This window comes from Dipodomys merriami, unplaced genomic scaffold (assembly GCF_024711535.1).
Source record: "Dipodomys merriami isolate MVZ:Mamm:240054 unplaced genomic scaffold, mDipMer1.0.p SCAF_82, whole genome shotgun sequence".
Classification (NCBI taxonomy): domain Eukaryota; kingdom Metazoa; phylum Chordata; class Mammalia; order Rodentia; family Heteromyidae; genus Dipodomys; species Dipodomys merriami.
In genome coordinates, this window is record NW_027206424.1 from 3,928,566 (window position 1) to 3,947,626 (window position 19,061).

Consider the following 19,061-nt stretch of genomic DNA (forward strand, 5'->3'; position numbering starts at 1 on the left):
GGCTATACTTTATTTATTAATTTTGGTCAGTCATGGGGCTTGAACTTGGCCCGGGCACTGTCTCGTAGCTTTTTTGCTCAGGGCTAGTGCTCTACTAGACATGTGGAGCCATAGCACTATTTCCTGGTGGCTAATTGGAGAGTCTCACGGACTTTCCTGCTCAGGCTGGCTTTGAACCCTGTTATCAGATTTCAGCCTCCTAAATAGCTAGCAATACAGGTGTCAGGGGTGAGCCTCTGGTGCCTGGCTTCAGCTATACTTGTAAATGACAAAATAGAGGCAAGCCTCTGTTCATTAATGTGTCCTCTGAATTAATTTGTATATGTGTATGTAAGAGTTACTATTTTCTTGTTCTGTACACAGGTTTCAGTAAGCAGATGGTGGAAATTCTTCACAAACATAACATTCAGTTTAGCAGCTTTGATATCCTCTCAGATGAAGAAGTTCGGCAAGGGCTCAAAACTTATTCCAATTGGCCTACCTATCCTCAGCTCTATGTTTCCGGAGAGCTCATAGGAGGACTTGATATAATTAAGGTTGGTGTTGAGAAGCCTTTACCTTAGAGAGAAATAATATGTTTAAAGCATACTTTTTAAGTGTTTTAAAGTACACATTTCTTGCTGGGTGCCGGTGGCTCATGCCTATAATCCTATCTACTCATGAGGCTGAGATCTGAGGATCCTGGTTCAAAGCTAGCCTTGGCACAAAAGTCCATGAGACTCTTATCTCCAGTAAACCACTCAGACAACTGGAAGTGGCGCTGTGGCTCAAGTGGTAGAGTGCTAGCCTTGAGCTGAAGAGCTGAGGGGCAGCGCCTAGGCCCAGAGTTCAAGCCCCATAACTGACCAAAAAAAAACACCAAAAAACACATTTCTTATGATTGTACCTTTACCAGTGTAACCTAGAATAAAAACACAGCATTTTGGATTTTTGGACTGTATTCTACATCATGGGATGGTCAAGGTGATTTGTTATTATAAAATTATTCTTAAACTGACAAGTGTCTGTATTTCAGGAGCTAGAAGCATCTGAAGAACTAGATACAATTTGCCCCAAAGCTCCCAGATTAGAGGAAAGGTAAGTGTTAGTTAAAAAAGATTTTTTTAAATCTTCAGTTTTGTATTATTTATTCTAAATGAAAATCAAGGATTTGGTGTTTGCATGTCCTGGGTCATGTTTTTGTGGTTTAGTAGATCTAGTTATGGAAATCTGAGAAGGTCTAATTTGGACTAGAAAAATGTTAGCACCAGCCTAATGATTGTGAGGAGAACATTTTTTGCTGTTACAGAAGTGTTGCAGTGGATTGACTGTGCTTTGGTTCTCTGGATTTGGGAGGCAGGATCCCATTGAGTTGTGCTCATTGGCACACTTGTACTTTCTTGTACTACCTTAAAGGTATTACCTTAGAGCCCTTGAGTTTCACACTTGTGAAAAGCTAATGCTATGTGTATTATGCTTTCCAGCAGGTGTGGGTGCTTCATACTACCTTTTCAAGCCATGGTAATTTAGAATGCAGGCAGATTTTGGAAATTTTATATCTTTATTCTTTTTTTTTTTTTTTTTTTGTCGGTTGTGGGGCTTGAACTCTGGACCTGAGCGCTGTCCCTCAGCTCTTCAGCTCAAGGCGAGCGCTCTACCACTTGAGCTACAGAACCACTTCCGGTTTTCTTGTGGTTTATTGGAGATAAGAGTTTCACGGACTTTCCTGCCCGGGCTGGCTTTGAACCTCGATCCTCAGATCTCAGCTTCCTGAGTAGCTAGGATTACAGGCGTGAGCCACCGGTGCCCGGCTTCTTTATTCTTATATTCTTATACTTTATATTTTAGTTTTAGGAGAACTTATCTTGTAGAAATTTTGGACTTTGGCATTTATAGAGACTTAGATTTCCCTTGTATTAATATAAATTAGAGGTTTAAGAAAGAATTCACTTTGACAGTTACCAGTACCTCAGCCATTCATTGTTGGTACTTGGGTTTGTAAGATTAACCTCCCTCTTGTAATTCTCTTGCTATGTAACCTTTTGAGAATTTCCAAAAGTGTTCAATTATTTGTCCATGATAAACTAATTCTTAGAAGTAGCATTCCATGTATATCAGACTGACCTTTGGTGCCACCCTTTCCCCAGTGCATTATACCCTTTCCTGCCTTTTTTAAATAATGAGAACGTGATGATTCATTTGACTAAGAAGTCCTTTCCTGTAAGTCTGGCTGTGTCCTGTGGGCTCCCTTGGCTTGTAGGGGCTGTGTGAACTCCATGGGCAGCCTGGATGTACTATTCATGTACCCTCCTCTGTTGATATCTTTCCACTACTTTGTTTCTTTGTCCTCATCTGACCTGTTCTAATGTGCTGCTTCTAAATCTGTTCTTGTAGACACTGTAGGACAACTGGTAGTGTTATGTAGAAAGCAGAATTCAATATATTTTTGAGCAGTAACTTAATGGGCTCTTAGTGAACAAAGTTTGTGGCTGATATCCTATGTTTTGAACCGTACAGAGTGGTCTGTGGATCCAGCTGACAGGCTCCTAGTGAACAGAGTGTATCCTTGTCACAACATAAGGTGGTCTATGGATCTAGATAGTTGGTTACTTGGATAAATGATCTGGGCTAGCATCATACTTCTGTGTCTCCTGCTGTTTTTCCAAGAAGGAGCTTATCCTCTTCTGGAAGTGTGCCTTCTCAGGTGCTTAGTTGCATGTACCAACTTTTTTCTATAGGGAGATTTGGAGCTGTGGCTTGTCTGTAGCCATGGAGAGTGAGTAGAACATGCTGGACAACCCAGTGTCCCACCCTGACTTTCCTGAGATTTGGTCCAAATGCAGATAGTTAAAATTCCTGACAGAAAGGTAGATTATGCTGTTCAGTGGGTGGTGTAAAATATGGATGAGAATACTGATGTTAGCAGCAAGCTTTAATGGACAGTCTAATACTTTACATTTTTACTCTCTAGGCCTGCCGTGTGAGCATTGTACAGTGCCGTGATGGGAGCAGGGCTTACTGATCTTGCTCAGGAAATTCTGCCTGGGCTCAATATATAGGCCTCCTATTGAACAATTCCTTACTGAATTGGTTATTATTATTTTTTTTTTAGTGCTGTGAGTTGATGGGCTTAAATTGCAACTTGAAGGAACATTCGTCGCCTTAAAAGCCATATTGTGTTTTACAGTGGCTTGGGGAGAGAATGAAATAAAGGAAAATGTCAATGCATTTGCTTGTTTAATACCACTCAAAGCTGTGAACTATCTTCCTGCTATCCCTCAAATATGTATGCTACTCATGAAGCGGAGCAAAAGTGGTGTTTAATAATTGAGCTGAGCCATTTCATATCAATTTTCTCTCTTTAGGCTCAAAATGCTGACGAATAAAGCTTCTGTGATGCTCTTTATGAAAGGAAACAAACAGGTAAAAAACTCAAAAATGGTTTTATTTGTAATTTCTTTTGATGTTAACGTCTGCAACAAGGGGACAGTTAAATCTTCTTTTCCTAGCTTTAGCTAATGAAGCTGTAGTGCTATCAGGAAGTTATCCAGGCCTTAATTGGTGCTTATGGAGATCAAACAAAGTAATCTACATTTTGCTTGACTTTATCATCAACATCTCAGCAGGGTGCATTTCTTTCGGTTGCCAAACTTTGTCAGCTAAAGTGGTCAACATGTTTAACCCTTTGCAGTTCTCTAAGTTGCCACTCCATTACTCTTCCTTTGAGTGCAGGACCTATTGCAGAGAACCAGGTAGGGCTCTGGTTCTTGCCCCTAGATCAGCCCAGTGCAAGTGTCCATAGTGGTAAGTAAACCATGGCCACAGTCCACTGGGAGTGTCTGGTGACTGAGGAAAACTGTCATTCATTCTGACTTGTGACAGGATGGTTCTTGTAACTTTTTGATGAAACATTTTTTTTTTTTGGGGCGGGAGGGGGAGTCTGGTCGTGGGGCCTGAACTCTGGGCCTCAGCACTGTCCCTCAGCTCTTCAGCTCAAGGCTAGCACTCTACCACTTGAGCTACAAAGCCACTTCCGGCTTTTTTTTTTCTCTGCTTATGTGGTGCTGAGGAATGGAACCCAGGGCCTCATACATGCAAGGCAAGTGCTCTACCACTGAGCTACCTTCCCAGCCCATTATTTGTATTTTTTTTTTTTTTAAACTTCCAGGGAGGGTGGAAGTGGTAGGGTTCATTGTTGCATTTCCATACATTTACAGTATATTCCAATCAGTCTCATCCCCTCATGTGTTTTGGTTGTTCATGGGGCTTGAACTCAGGGCCTGGGTGCTATCCATGAGCTCTTTTGCTCAAGGTTAGTGCTCTGCCACTTCGAGCCACAGTGCCACTTCTGGTTTTCTTAGAGTCTCACTGACTTTCCTGCCTGGGCTGGCTTGGAACCACTATCCTCAGAGCCTCCTGAATAGCTAGGATTACAGGTGTGAGCCGCCAGCACCTGGCTGTCACCCCTTCTCACCATGTTCCTTTCCCAAGCAAATCTTACTGTGCTGTTTTCACAGTTTTAAGCAATCTGTTGGAAGTACATTTTGATTTTGGATCATTTTGAATATTTAGTTTGGTAGATCATTTGCACTGATAGTTTGAGCAAAATTATTTTTGGGTGGAGATTTTAGTGGCAATTTCCAAAGCTAGGCTTATCATTTGTACTGTGCAGTTTTCATGTTAACTTTACTAAGTTCTTTGCTGCTTGTTCAGGTAGGAAAGCTGGACAGAATTTGGGCTCTTTTTGAGGTGAAGCAGATAGAATGAGGATACTTTGTTGTCCTTACCACTCCAAGATTTTTTGGGCATGTAGATGAATCACCCAGAGCTTCAATTTGTGCTTTTGTAAATAGAGATCAGTCATAATAATTCACGGGTTGTGAGAACCAAGTTATTCCTAAATTTGGAATAAGTATTACTAAATGAGACTTATTAGTTAATATAACTAGGTAATGTAACCGGTATATGAGTTCTTTCTAATGCATTTATTAAAAACAATTTAGTAGTTTCTAGAAATGACAGGGTGAGGGCTGGGAAGGTGGCTCAGTGGTAGAGCGCTTGCCTTGCATGCATGAGGCCTTGGGTTCGATTCCTTAGCACCACATAAGCAAAAAGCCGGAAGTGGCGCTGTGGCTCAAGTGGTAGAGCGCTAGCCTTGAGCTGAAGAGCTGAGGGACAGTGCCCAGGCCCAGAGTTCAGGCCCCATGACCGGACCCAAAAAAAAGAAATGACAGGGTGACTTTTGTAGAGTGGTTTAGGGAATACTTTTCCTTTTTTCCCCTCAGTATTGTTTTTTTTTTTTTTTTTTTTTTTTTTTTTTGCTAAGCATGCGCTCTACCACTTCAGTCATACTTTTAATCCCTGAGTACAGTCTTATTTTTAACATTTCTTTTTTATGAAACCCAGAAAGATTTAGTATATTTTAGAAAGATCAGCACTATTAAAACACTTAAAATGTTTATGTGGTGTCAGTTTGCTGGGATTTAGAGGTTATGTGGAATGGGAAAAACCAAAAACAGAAAGACCTTTAAGATTTCTAGAACCTCAGAGTTTTGGTACCCTATACTGCAAAGATAAATTTAAAAAGTGGGGTTAGAATCCACTAGGAAAACATGAAAATAATGATTATCTTAACTATTACAAAAAGATGAAGTGAATTATTATTAATTAGTTTGTGTAACTTAAGAAATGACATTGTAGCTGAGCCACTAGTGGCTCACACCTGTAATCCTAGCTACTCAGGAGGCTAAGATCTAAGAATCTTAGATGGTTTAAAGCTAGCCTGGGCAGAAAAGCCTTTGAGATGCTTATCTCCAATAAACTATTCAGAAAAAAATGGAAGTGGTGCTGTGGCTCAAATAGTAGAGTGCTAGCTTTGAGTAAAATAAGCCCAGGGACAGCACCCTGGCCTTGAGTTCAAGCCTCAGGATTGACAAAAAAGTGACATTGAGTGAGTCTCAGTAGAAGAAACTTAAGGCTTGACTTGGACTTTTTGACCAGTGTTTCATAAGTTTGTGGGTTACAAGTCTGGGTGATGTCCTGGTTGTCCATACAAGAGGTTGGGGTGAGGTGGGTAACAAGGCTGAGCTGAATAGTCACCCTGCAGGCTGATAAGACATGAGAGCTATACCCATGCCAGTTGGGACATAGAAAAAAATGTAATTTGTTTTTTTGATTTAGGAAGCAAAATGTGGATTCAGCAAACAAATTCTGGAAATACTAAATGGTACTGGGTATGTAACTCTTGTGTTCAACTAGTATATGTAAGACGGTCCAGCTTAAGTTCTACAGTGGATGCTTAGTGTCTGCCTATATATACATACATTTTGTGTGCATTTTGTTCTGATGTTTTGTGAATGTTTTAACCTAATACGTCTGGTTGTTCTTCTCACCATGTATTAAGGACATTACAGGTGAATATATTGTAGGTTGTTTTAAAATTTTATTTAAAAAAAAGTATACTTACTCTATAAACACATCACGAGGCTCATTACCGGATGTGAGAGTCATCAATCATCTTGAGTCACAGTACTCCTGAGTTTGATCTAGATGATGGAGTTTAGAACAACCACATAGGGTCTGGGAATGTGGCTTAGTGGTAGAGTGTCTGCCTAGCATGCATGAAGCCCTGGGTTCAATTCCTCAGAACCACATAAACAGAAAAAGCAGGAAGTAGCGCTGTGGCTCGAGTGGTAGAGTGCTAGCCTTGAGCAAAAGAAGCTCAGGGACAGTGCCCAGCCCGAGTTCAAGTCCCAGGACTGGCAAAACGACTCCCCCCAAAACAACAACAAACTACTTGCTTAGAGATACTTAGCTCATGTTTAGATTTTCATCTGCTTTTGCTTATTTCTATTCTTTATTTCTTGATTTCTTTTTAAATTAAAAGTATTTTCTGTTTGGAGCTTGAACTAGGTTAGCCTGCTCAATGAAGTTATAGATCTTCAAAATATTATAGTACTCTTGGGCTGCATAAACTTAATACAGTTTTGGAGACAGAAAAGCAAAAAACAGTTAATTTCTTCTGTTGACTATGATACTTCAGGAGAAAAGAGTTGGCTTACTGGGGTTGTGGCCTCAAGGCCTCTCTTTCACCCATTTGGTGGTGGAAAGGATGCTGGCTTGTTTGTGGTCTTTTTTTCCTGGTTCTGGACCTGAGTCTTGAGGTCAGGGCCTAGACACCTAGACACTTGTCCCTGTGTTTTTGTGCTCAAGGCTGGCTGACATTCTACCACTTGAGCCACAGCTCTGCTCTGTTTCTGGATTTTCTTGGTGGTTAATTGGAGATAAGAGTCTCAGGGACTTTACTGCCCCAGCTGGCTTCAAACCAAGATCCTCAAATCTCAGCCTCTTAGTAGCTGGGATTATAGATGTAAGCCACCCCGACACCTGGCTGTGGTCTTTTTTTTTTTTTTCTTTAGGAAAAAAAAAGTTCTTTCTTTAAGAAAAACTTGCTAACCTCTGGTCTAATGCAGTATTGTCTAGAGAAAAATAGATAGAAATGACTTATTCTGTGTAGTACCAGGCAGATTCCAGATTTAAAAAATAATCCATTGGTTTGCTATAAATGTTGTTAGCAGTGGTTTCCTTTCACTGTTTTGGAAACAGTAAACAGGTTTTACAATTTTTTGTTTAAAGCGGTATTTATTAAAATGTGTTCTCCTTTTTTGTAGTGTGGAATATGAAACATTTGACATATTGGAGGATGAAGAAGTAAGTTCTGGCTTTTCTAAGTTCTGGCTTTTCTGTTTCATTGTTTTAGCTTTAATCTGGGGGTCTAGAAGAAGGTCTCAGGGCTCCTGTGTTTTCTTTAGGTGCGGCAAGGATTAAAAACATTTTCAAACTGGCCAACATATCCTCAGCTGTATGTGAAAGGGGAGCTTGTTGGAGGGTTGGACATTGTAAAGGTAAGGCCTGTGCATCTGCTCCCTTAAAGACGGTCACCTCACATTGAATGGGACTCTCATTCCTCTACCTTCACTCAATCTCTTCCGTCATTCTGCCTGTCTGTGCACACTTCCTGTAGTTCAGACCTTCCTCAGCTCTGAGCTAGTGCTGGACAGCACTCACCTTCTGCACTGGCTTTCCAGATGACTTGTGGCTGCAGCCAGGCTCATAACCCACTCTGCAGGAAGCCTGCGGGAGCTCACCTCCCTGCGTCCTCCGTGGTGCCTGCCTGTCATCCTGTGCTTTCTCGGCAATGGATTTCCTTGCATAATCTGTAGTTAGGATATCTGGGCTCCAGGGCCCAACTTCCCTGTACATACATGGATTCTTTTAGCCAGAAGCATGTTTGTCCTCCTGAAATTGTGATCCTTGGTTTTTATGTTTCTTTCTCACTTCCTTGTGCCATTGCTTTTCCTCTTTTTTTTTTTTTTTTTTTTTTTTTGGGTCCGGTCGTGGGGCCTGAACTCTGGGCCTGGGCGCTGTTCCTCAGCTCTTCAGCTCAAGGCTAGGGCTCTACTAGTTGAGCCACAGCGCCACTTCCGTTTTTTTTTTTTTCCTGCTTCTGTGGTGCTGAGGAATCGAACCCAGGGCCTCATGCATGCAAGGCAAGTGCTCTACCACTAAGCCACCTTCCCAGCCCTGCTTTTCCTCTTTCACTTGCACTTGGGTTTAAGGATGAGGAGCTAGAACTCATAGGCAGGAGGCTGGAGTCTCTGCACTTACCTTTACCCTGACCTCGCCTGCTGTGCCATGACAGGGCCAGTGGGGGAGGGTGAGTGGGGCAGTACCAGCGTTTGAACTTGGAGCTTCTCGCCGGTGGACAGGTGTTCTACAACTTGAGCCAACTACTAACCCCTTTTGCTTCGGTTGTTTTTTGAGATAGGGTCTCACAGTTTGCCTGGGCTGCTCTGGGTCCTGATACTCCCTCTCTCTTTCCTTCTTCCCCCTGTACCTGGGGTGACTGTTCACAACCTTTTCTCTGAGATGGGGGTAGGGAGGTCTCACAAACATCGTTTTTTGTTTTTCCGTTGCTCTGACTGGCCCAGCACCAGAGCCGTTGTCGTCTCAGACTCCCATGTAGCTGGGGTGGCAGGCAATCAACACTGTGCCCTACTGTTGGTTGAGATGGGATCCCAGGCTGCCTGGGAGCTGAGCCTTCCAAGTAGTGAGACGGTGGTCCTGAGCGTCTGCTTCTGGCAGGGCTCTTGGCGTGTTTAGAGAGAATACTGTTTCTTAGGGATTTTTGACTCTTTGGTGCCCTGTGTGTTTTATAATTAAGAAATTGTACAAAGAGGTTTCACTTCAAGTCAGATTATGAGTACAATGCATCTTTTATTTTTATTTTTTTTATTTTTACTTTGTTGGTTGTGAGGCCTGAACTTGGCCTGGGCGCTGTCCCTCAGCTCTTCAGCTCAAGGCTAGTGCTCTACCACTTGAGCCACAGTGCCACTTCCAGCTTTTTCTGTGTATGTGGTGCTGAGGAATCGAACCCAGGGCCTCATGCATGCAAGGCAAGCACTCTACCACTGAGCCACCTTCCCAGCCCCAGTACAATGCATCTTAAGTAGTCTCATCCTTCCATCATTTGCCCCTCTTTTCTAATCCCCAATTGTGGGATTTTTTTTATATCAATTTTTTTTTAAATTTTATTTTTTATTGTGAAAATACTGTACAGAGGGGTTACAATTACATGGGCAAGATAATGAGTACATTTCTTATCAAGCATTGTAGCCTCCTCCTTTGTTTCCCCTTCCCATCCCTTCCCAGCCTCCCCCCTACCCCCCCACCCAATCCTCCCCTCCTCCCCCTGCCCCCCCAAAGTTGTAAAGTTCGTTTCAACATAACGGGATTTTGTTTTTGATTTTGTGCTGGTTCTGAGGCTTGAACTCAGGGCCTTGGGCGCTGTCCCTGAGCTTTTTATGCTCAAGGCTGGCGCTTTACCACTTGAGCCCCAGCTCCATTTCCATTTTTTTGGTAATTACAAGTCTTGTAGACTTTCCTTCCTTGCCAGGCTTCAAACCACAATCCTCAATCTCAGCCTCCTGAGTAGCTAGGATTACATGTGTGAGATAACAGCACCCAGTCATTGTGGGTATTCATTTTTGTGCCAGTCCTGGGGCTTGAACTCAGGGGCTGGGTACTATCCCTGAGCTTTTTTGCTCAAAGCTGGTGCTCTACCACTTGAGCCACAGCTTCACTTTTGACTTCAATTGGAGGTGAGAGTCTCACAGACTTTCTTGCCTGGGCTGCTGGGAACCGATCCTCTGGTCTTAGCCTCTTGTATAAGAACAGCTAGGATTACAGGCATGAGCCTGTCCCTTGCTCCTTCACTGTATTTTAAATGAATGTGACACAAAAGGAGAACCCTGCTTGTCAGCTAGCATCTGTGCTAGTCCTCTAACTGGGGGCTTTGGTAGCTTAGAACACTCTTACCCCACTGTGGCCCACCCTGGCAGCGAAGGAAGTGGCAGGGGTCAGTGGAGGGACTGAGTAGGAATGGAGGTCAGGTTGCTTCTCTAGGGCAGCAAGCTTCCTGTGTCCTTCCTCCTCCTCCTTAGGCCTCCTCCCTCAGGCTTTCAGACCTTCTTCAGACCCTCCTCCTCCCTCAGAACCTTCTCTTCCTCACACTTTCTTCCTTTTCCCTCAGACCTTCCTTAGACCTTCCTGCTCCCCAAGACCTCCTCTTCCTTCCTCAGACTTTCCTCCTGTCTGCTTGGCAGGGCTTCTCAGATCTGATGTGAAAAACAAGAAGTAGCTCTTGGAGTTACATTGTGGAATCAGTTTTCAACACACACTTAGCAATGGGAAGGAAGGAGCTTTGCAGAGAGCTGCGGTGATGGCATGTTTGCAAAGTCACTTGTGTCCTTGACCGTGCAGGCCAACTCGTCGTCCTGTTGCTGTTGCTGCACCCGTACCAGATTTGTTCCGTGTTGTGCTGGGGTTAATGTCACTTGAAACAAACCAGTGAGTCGAGTGTTTCATTCCTAGAGAAAAAGGATGTTTAATACTATTAAAGCTTTTGAATAGCCCTGAAGCATCAAAAATAGATCTGCATTTGTTATTTATAAAAGTATCTTACTTTTGTAAGACACACTGTCTTTCAACCCCAAATTCTCTTGAGCCTGTTTTTGTCTGAATGTTTTATAGTCTGTACCTTGGCCACTGGTAACTCTTGGGAAGATACAATCAATAAATCTCATTGAATTTGAAAGCTAAGCTGTGTGAGTTCTTAGGTATATAGCAGGGTGTTAGTGTTGCCTGCTTAGAAAACATGTACATTTGGAAATTTTGTGGTATTGTTAACTATTTTCCTTGCTAAGATTCATGGGATTGACTGTTAGGTTGCTGATTGGTTACTTAAGAGACCATTTTTTATGTTGGGTTCAGTTAGAACATGTCCCAGATGAGCTAATTCTGGCTGGCCTCTGGAGCACCAAGTGCTTTTTGTTGACTGGATAAATGGGTAGCCATGCTCGTAAGCCTGCGGCCCTGAGAAGAATGCTCCTCACATGTTTACTGAGCTCCTCTTTCTGGGGGAGGGGCAGTCCATCCAGGCACTGTGGACTGCAGCACTGGGGCGCGTGGGCTGGAGCAAGGGGCCGTGGAGGACGTGTGGGTTAGAGTCACTGCTGCCTCGTGGCCCGCATGGTGCTGACTGATCTGCTCCTTGCTGAAGCTCAGGGTGCTGCGTGCCCTGCTTTGGTATGCCTTGTACACCCTCAGCTGCCCCACTCCTCATGCAGAAAGCACAGGTGTGCACAAGTCTCAGAGATGTGTAGCTGTGTGGTGCTCCACAGCTAGTTAGTCCTGGAGTTGGGCTCACCCCTGAACTACACAGCCAACTTGTCTTCAGAAAGCCCTCCTGGGTCTATTAGGGCAAGAGGATTTTTTTTTTTTTAAACTGGGGTTTGAACTCAGGGCCTCTTACAATCACTTGGCTTTCTTGCTCACTGCTGGTGCTCTCTCTCTTGAGCCATGCCTCCAGTCCTGCTTTTTTGCTGCTTAATTGGAGGTAGAATCTTGTAGACTTCTACATAGGCTGGCTTCAAACTGCAGTCCTCCCTAGTAGTTAGGAACAACCAGGCCCTGGCTGGAAGTCTCCTTTTTAATACAAGGTAGCAGATCTCAAGATAATGTTAGGGCCAGATCATGTCCATTTGCTTTCATTGTGTAGATTTTAGTGGTTCTGCTGGTTGATTTTTATGCTGGTTAATGATAACAAAGGTCTTAACAAGCAACTCACATTTAGATTTTGTTGTCATGTGGAAACTTTGTTTTACTTGATGGTTTTTACTAGGAAAAATAGGAGTGAAAAGTGGAGAGCCTGTCTGCTTTTGGTTTGGTAGCTCTTCTGTTGTCCCATCTCTATTTTTGAGAGAGAGAGAGAGAGAGAGAGAGAGAGAGAGAGAGAGAGAGAGAGAGAGAGAGAGAGAGAGAGAGAGAGAGAGAGAGAGAGAGAGAGAGAGAGAGAGAGAGAGAGAGAGAGAGAGAGAGAGAGAGAGTGTGTGTGTGTGTGTGTGTGTGTGTGTGTGTGTGTGTGTGTGTGTGTGTGTGTGTGTGTGTGTGTGTGTGTGTGTGTGTGTGTGTGTGTGTGTGTACATTACATTTCCAGCTTGGCATTTTGCTGTTTAATTGGGGTGGGAGTCTTAGATTTTTCTGCCTGGGCTGGAAGAAGCTGACCCTCTTGCCTTAGTCCCCCAAATAGTTGGGACCTACAGTACAGATGTGTATGGCTTTGCCTGGCTGCTTCCCTCCTTTCTCCCTTTCCCCCTCTCCTCTCCTTCCCCCCCTCCTTCCCTCCCTCCTTCCCTTCTTGCCTTCTTTCACCTTCCTTTTCCTTCCCTTTCCTTCTTTGTTCTACTGGAGTTTGAGCTCAGGGCCTTACGCTTGCTAGGCTGGTAAGGATACTGCTGAGCTATGCCTCCAGCCCTGTTTTTCACTGGTTGCTTTTGGAATAGGGTCTTGCTTCTGACACTAGCATGCTTCTGAGCCCTACTCTGTCTGTTTTAGGCCTTCTGTAGCGGTTGTGCTCACAAGGCTGTGCCACTGCATCCAGCTTCCCTGCTGTGGAGATGAAGTCTCATTGACTTCCGCTAGGGCTGGCCTCCATGTGCCGTCCTGCCCACCTAGTCTTGACCTTCAGTATGACTGGGGAGGGCGGACTGCCCAGCTGTGGGATGAGAAGTGATCCTGTGACCCTTTCTGCCTAGAGTTGCTACCCTTTCATGCTCAGCTTCCCATGCTGCTGGTGCCTAGCTTACATAGGTATTTGAGGTAGACTCTTGTATTTTGCCCGTGCCAGCCTGGGCTTTGGTCCTCCTATTTTATGATTTCTTGTGTATTTCGGATGACAGGTCCCTAATACCATGCCCATCCATCCATCCATCCATCCATCCATCCATCCATCCATCCATCTTTGTGAGTTTTGGGGCTTGAACTCTGGGCCTGGGTGCTGTCCCTCAGCTCTTCAGCTCAGGGTGAGCGCTCTACCACTTGAGCCACAGCACCACTTCCAGTTTTCTGAGTGGTTTATTGGAGATAAGAGTCTCACGGACTTTCCTGCCCCAGCTGGCTTTGAACCGTAATCCTCAGATCTCAACCTCCTATTAGGATTACAGGCGTGAGCCACTGGCAGCGCCCAGCCTTTTTTGTCTAGTCTCACAGACGTTTTTTCCTTTGCTGGTCTCGAACTGTGAGCCCTGCAAACTCAGCCTCATGTGTGACTGGGGTGACAGGTGTCCTCTGGCTCACCAGCTGCGGATTGAGTTGGAGGTCCCTCATGAACTTTTGCTCAGGTTAGCCTTAAACTGCCATCTTTCTGATCGCTAGGATTACAGGCGTAAACCACTGGCATATGGCTTGTCTTAAATGGCTTCTGGCCTTTATGTTTTCCCTGGCACTTCAGTTTTTCCTGAACTGTACATGTGTTCCCAGGCTGTGAAGTATTGCAGTATGCCGGGTCCATGAGAGGCAGCAGGAATAGACTGTGATGTGTGTTGGAGTAGTGTCACCATCGTTTCAATCTTAGCCTTGCATACCAGTCCCTCTCTCCCTTATTTACTGCTGTAACTTACATAGAGGACTTAAGTTACAGCAATACATTGTCCTGTTTGCTGAAGAAGTCTTGGTTTTAGAATACTGTTTAAAATATAGCCATCTGATAGTATAGTGTATAGTCACTATATTGTTTATGAAGACCTACATATATTGCTCATAGTGATCATGCTTCAATTTATATGCTTTAAATGTATTTCAAGCCCTACTTTTTATGATACAATAGTTTCCGAAGTCTTATAGATTGAGTGCTCCTTCTGGTTTTCAGATGTAGATTAGATATGAGCCATGATTGTTTAAAGCCATGATTGTTGAGATGCTTTTTGATATATATGCATATGTTTTTTGTTTTTAGGAGCTGAAAGAAAATGGTGAATTGCTGCCTGTACTGAGAGGAGAAAATTAATAAAATGTTAAATGCAGTATCCACCTCTTGCAAGAATTATTTAATTACAACGGAGCAGTTTATGATTCAGTCCTCAGAAGTGGACTAAGAATAAAAAAATGCTTCTTACCAAGTTATGCTTTGTGAATTTCACAAGGTTGTGTTAAATAAATGTATGTTACATTTTTTCCACCTAATGAATGCAATAAATATCTTCAAATTGAATGAAAAGTATTATGTGTAAGAAAGTGTTGTTGAATGTGTGATGACTGTAGTTAACCCTTATACATTTGTTTCTTAACACGTGGTCCTCTTGCAGCAGTTAATGAAGAATCTTCAGAAGGTGGAGAACTGACAGAGCCCGGTGCACAGCAGTCTGCGGCTCACAGGTCCCAGCCCAATGGCTCCCCTCACTGGCCAAAGATCTCCTTACAGCCTTGGGAAGATTCAGCTGAGACGTTTGCCGGGTGCCTGGGTGAGCTGGGCTGAGCTGGGCTGAGCTGGGCTGTGGTGAAATTGCGGAGGCAGCACAGGCTGGCTGCCGTTCGGCCTCCTGGCAGAAAGCATGGGGGCCACACAGCCGAGCCTCTGCGGAAAAGTGCATCCACAGGGCAGGTCTCAGCCAGCACTGGATCAGGATGCCCGGAAGGGTGGGCAGCCGTGGACAGACGGCAGTTTGTCTCGTTAGTTTGTCGTATGCATCACACTTACTTTATGCATTGTAACGATTTAACAATAGCTTAGAAACAGATGCCTGCGGTCTGCGCGCTCGCACCCAGTGGTGTGAGTGGTTTGTACTTAAGCCGCTTTGCCGTCTTTACCCTATCCTTGTCTGTGTATGTTCAGAAACACAATACAGCCAGCTCTTCTCCCCCAGGCTGCCCCCCTGCTGTCACGGTCGAAGCAGGGGGGCACACAAGTCTGAAAGTGGCTGTGGCCTGCTTTCTCGTGGGGATGAGGAGGCCTGTGACGGGACTGTGGCCTGCTTTCTCGTGGGGATGAGGAGGCCTGTGACGGGGGGGGGGGGGGGTTTCTGGCCTTCAGGTGTGGATAAAGCTCTTGAGAACTCTTTCCCTTAAAACGAAGCTTTTATAATACAGATGAAAATTAACAGCTCAGATTTTACAGTTTTTGACTTAGATTTGTGTCAATCATGGAGAAATAACGTTTTTGTGAGCTCATTTCAAGATGAAATTGTACATAGCTTTTTATGAGTTTATCTGTTCATGCATCCAGTCTGTCTTGTTTTCTACCTACTCACTTTTAGTTCACCTTGTTTTAACTATCATAGATTTGATAAACTAGTGCATTCAAAATGTGTAACTTTTAATCAGTGTCTGCTTCCAGTCTGGGAAACATTGAAGTGGCCAGAGGCCGAGGCTCTGAATCTTAGGAAGGCCGCTACCCTCTGTTGTATGACTCAGCCTCTGCCGAGGGTCAGGATGGGCGTCAGAGTTGGTGGGGGTGGCCACTGTGTCCTGCATGGAAGTTGGCTTGTACTTTTCATCTCCTCAACTCTACTCTTAGCTCTAAGGTCGTGACGGGTCAGAGGGGTGACAGACACACTTGTAAAAGTGCTGGTGGATAAACTTTGGGACAGCCAAGAGATCTTGAAAGTACGAGCGTCAGATGCACTTAAACTTCCCCTATCAAGTTTCAAATGAGAGTCAAAATGGAATTCTCTTACGTTTTTTAATTCTAGAGAGACTTGTTCCAAGCATTCGAGGAATTCGTTTACTTACAAGATGCTGCTGTTACTGGGGCTTTGCTCAGTGCAAGGGCACTCGGCAAGTGCAGGGCCCTGACTTCCGTCCTCAGATCTGGAAAAAGACGCTGCATGTTCACTGCTGCATGCGCCCACTGCGGATTCTGTTGCATATGCCACACGGTGGCCTGTTTGCTGCATGTGCCACGCTGGCTTGTTTGTGGCATGCGCCACGCCTGCTTGTTTGCTGGGGGGGGTGCAGCTTCCATGTAGGTGCTGTAGATAGCGGCCCACTTGGTGTGAATGCACTTCAGTGCTGGACGCGGGAGCCATGGAGCGGGCTGCGAGCGTCCAACCTTGAAGACCTAAGGAATTGACTAGACTCGCGTGGCCTTTTGAGAGCAGTGTCCTGAGCTGCCTAGCACAGATGGCACTGGATAGAGGCTCAGGGGAGACATGGCCCCTCTCCCGCTTGGTCTGCCATGGGAGACCGACCAGCCTCTGCCCACAGGGAGCCCTTCTTAGAAGCCAGAGTGGCCTCAGAAGGACTGTTGGTGCCTGGCTGTAGGCTTGGGTCTGCAGCTCACCCTGCAGAGAAGGGTTCTCGGCTACAGAAATGACCCTTCACCACACCCCCCCCCCCCCTCTGCTGTGCCTTGCAATAAGAAATGAGCCTACAGAAAGCCAGGGAAAGACTGCATAGGTAAGTGGTAAGGAGCTGGGATGGGGCTGGGGCTCCTGTTGGGGACTGTGACCCCCATACCAGCAATGTGCTCTCCCAGGGGTGGTCACCACCTGATGTAGTCAAGTCGCCCTTTCTATGGTCTGAGGGCCGGTTTAGAGACAGCCACCCTGTAGGAGCATGTGTGGAAACGTCCCTGTGGCCAGCTCACTTCCTCTCCTCCCTCAGGAAGGAAGGAAAACCTACCCACCACAGGGAAGGATTCGTAGGGATCCCCCCAATAAAAGGCTTTAATAAATTAGGAGAGAAAGCTCTCTTGTTTTTGGCTTCTTTTGTTTTTGTTTTTGTTTGGTTGGTCATGGGGCTTGAACTCTGGGCTTGGGCGCTGTCCCTCAGCTCTTCAGCTCAAGGCAAGCGCTCTACCACTTGAGCCACAGCGCTACTTCTGGTTTTCTAGTGGTTTATTGGAGGTAAGAGTCTCATGAATTTTCCTGCCCGGGCTGGCTTTGAACTGTGATCCTCATATCTCAGCCTCTTGAGTAGGTAGGATTACAGGTATGAGCCACTGGCACCTGTCAACTTTAATTTTGGTGGTCCTGGGACTTAAACTCTGGGTCTAGGCACTGTTCCACTTTGAGCTACAGTGCTGCTTCCCTGTTTTGGCCTCTTGACAGAACAGGGAAATCCAGTTCTCCAAATAGAGCCCTTCTGTGTGGGCCAGAGCCTGGCTGCTCCCTGCTGCTTCCCTGCCCTCTGCTGGCCACTTCGCACATTGCAGCTGGCAGGGCCAAAGGGAAACTAGTGAGAAGGGGGCTCTGGGGCTGCCCGTCTTCCCAGCCCCCTCCGCCCCCCCCCCCCCCCCCCCCCCCCGCCAAAGCCATTTCCTGGGAATGGAGTCCGTGCCCCTCTCTCTCTGGACGCCACCTCCCTCTTCTTCCTCGGGGCAGCTGCCCCTTCCCCCCCAACACCTGCTCTCCCTGCAGTTCTTGCCTGTGGGGATATTTTAAATCCGGATTTCCATTCCCGGCTTCCTGCTCACCAGGAAGCCGGCTCACTAGACACTGAGGCCGTCTCCACCTGTCTGGACAGTTTGGAAGATGCCAGTTGAGCTGGCTTTACTCACAGGCAGCCTGGGAGCAAGGTTCCAAAGTGAGGAGCCGAGGTTTGAACCCAGGCCCTGCAGCCCTGCTCTGGGAACTGACTGAAGCGCCGTGAGACACCGCACAAGAGCTCTGGGTGTGTGCTGCCCTGTAGATGCCCCTGGGCCTTGGGTTAGAAGGAGCGTGGCTGTCCCCAAGATCTGTAACTCGGCGGCTGCACAGCTCCCGCTGTCCCGTCAGGGTCCTCTGGTAGGTGGTGGTCATTCGGCGGGTTGTGGCAGCAGCATGCTTTGTGTGAGGACTTGGGTCCCCACGTGAACTCGAGAGGGAGAACCCGCCCTCGGCTGTGTGTGGGGTGGTCGGGGCTTCCGTCTTCCTCCTCACGTCTACCTCCTGCCCAGAGCCCAGCCTGGGGACATTGGCGAAGACTGGAGGTTCGGTGACTCGCAGGAATTAAAGTAGTTTTTATGCTACTGCTCCACGTTTGCCTAAACAAGCCATGATGGCCTAAAGGGAAAGCAGGAGCCTGGCCTGGGTGAGCCCCACCGTCCACCCCTTCCGCCTGTGCTTCTGCAGCCTTCACTGGAGGTTTCGGGGAAGATTCCAGGGCGCAAGGCCTCGGTGGGGCGGGTAGGGAGGAAGTCCTGCATGGTTTGGGAGCACGCCGCGGGCTGGCTTGTCTGCTGGTCTTCCTCATGCGGGGAGGGCCGTGTCCTGGCACCATGAGATGCCCCTGACGGGCAAGGTGCCCGTCTCACAGAGGGTCTGTCCGGGATGGCCCCGGCCCCCAGAGCTAGGCTGTTGGCAGGGCAGCCTGCCCCGGCGGCGTCCCTCCGCTGTCCTGTGCGTCCTGAGGCCCTCACGGCAAACAGGCACACTGGCCCTGGGGCCGTGACCAGGGAGGCAGGCTGGGCCCGCCCTCCTGGTGCTTGGCAGCTGGGCGGTGGCTGCCCCGCTCTGCTTCCAGACCGGAGCCGGCTGCACGGTGGGCCCGTGTGCCCGCGCTGCCAGCTGTGCGCACGGCGGCCCTGGTGTCCACAGAGCGCCCGGGAGCTGATGAATAAAGCGTTTCCTCGCAGTCTCTTGTGCTTGTGAGTGGCTGTGCTGTGTGGGTCAAGAAAATTAAAAATCGCAATCACTGACTTGAACGTTCTCTTTACAGTGTGTAGCGACAACTGCAAATGCAAGCGAGCTGGTGTGGAGTAGAGTAAC

The 19,061-nt window shown here is 46.4% G+C and overlaps 1 protein-coding gene across 1 annotated transcript in view; it reads left to right on the top strand.

The window, feature by feature from the left end:
- Glrx3 (glutaredoxin 3) overlaps positions 1-14,399 on the top strand; it is a 38,532-nt gene extending 24,133 nt beyond the window's left edge. Inside the window, exons 5-11 of the mRNA XM_070011485.1 lie at positions 364-536; positions 1,016-1,077; positions 3,345-3,402; positions 6,160-6,212; positions 7,650-7,689; positions 7,791-7,883; positions 14,333-14,399. Of these exons, the coding sequence (XP_069867586.1) occupies positions 364-536; positions 1,016-1,077; positions 3,345-3,402; positions 6,160-6,212; positions 7,650-7,689; positions 7,791-7,883; positions 14,333-14,383 (530 nt within the window). The 3' untranslated portion in view covers positions 14,384-14,399. The remainder of the gene's footprint in view (positions 1-363; positions 537-1,015; positions 1,078-3,344; positions 3,403-6,159; positions 6,213-7,649; positions 7,690-7,790; positions 7,884-14,332) is intronic.
- The last annotated feature ends 4,662 nt before the right edge of the window (positions 14,400-19,061 follow it).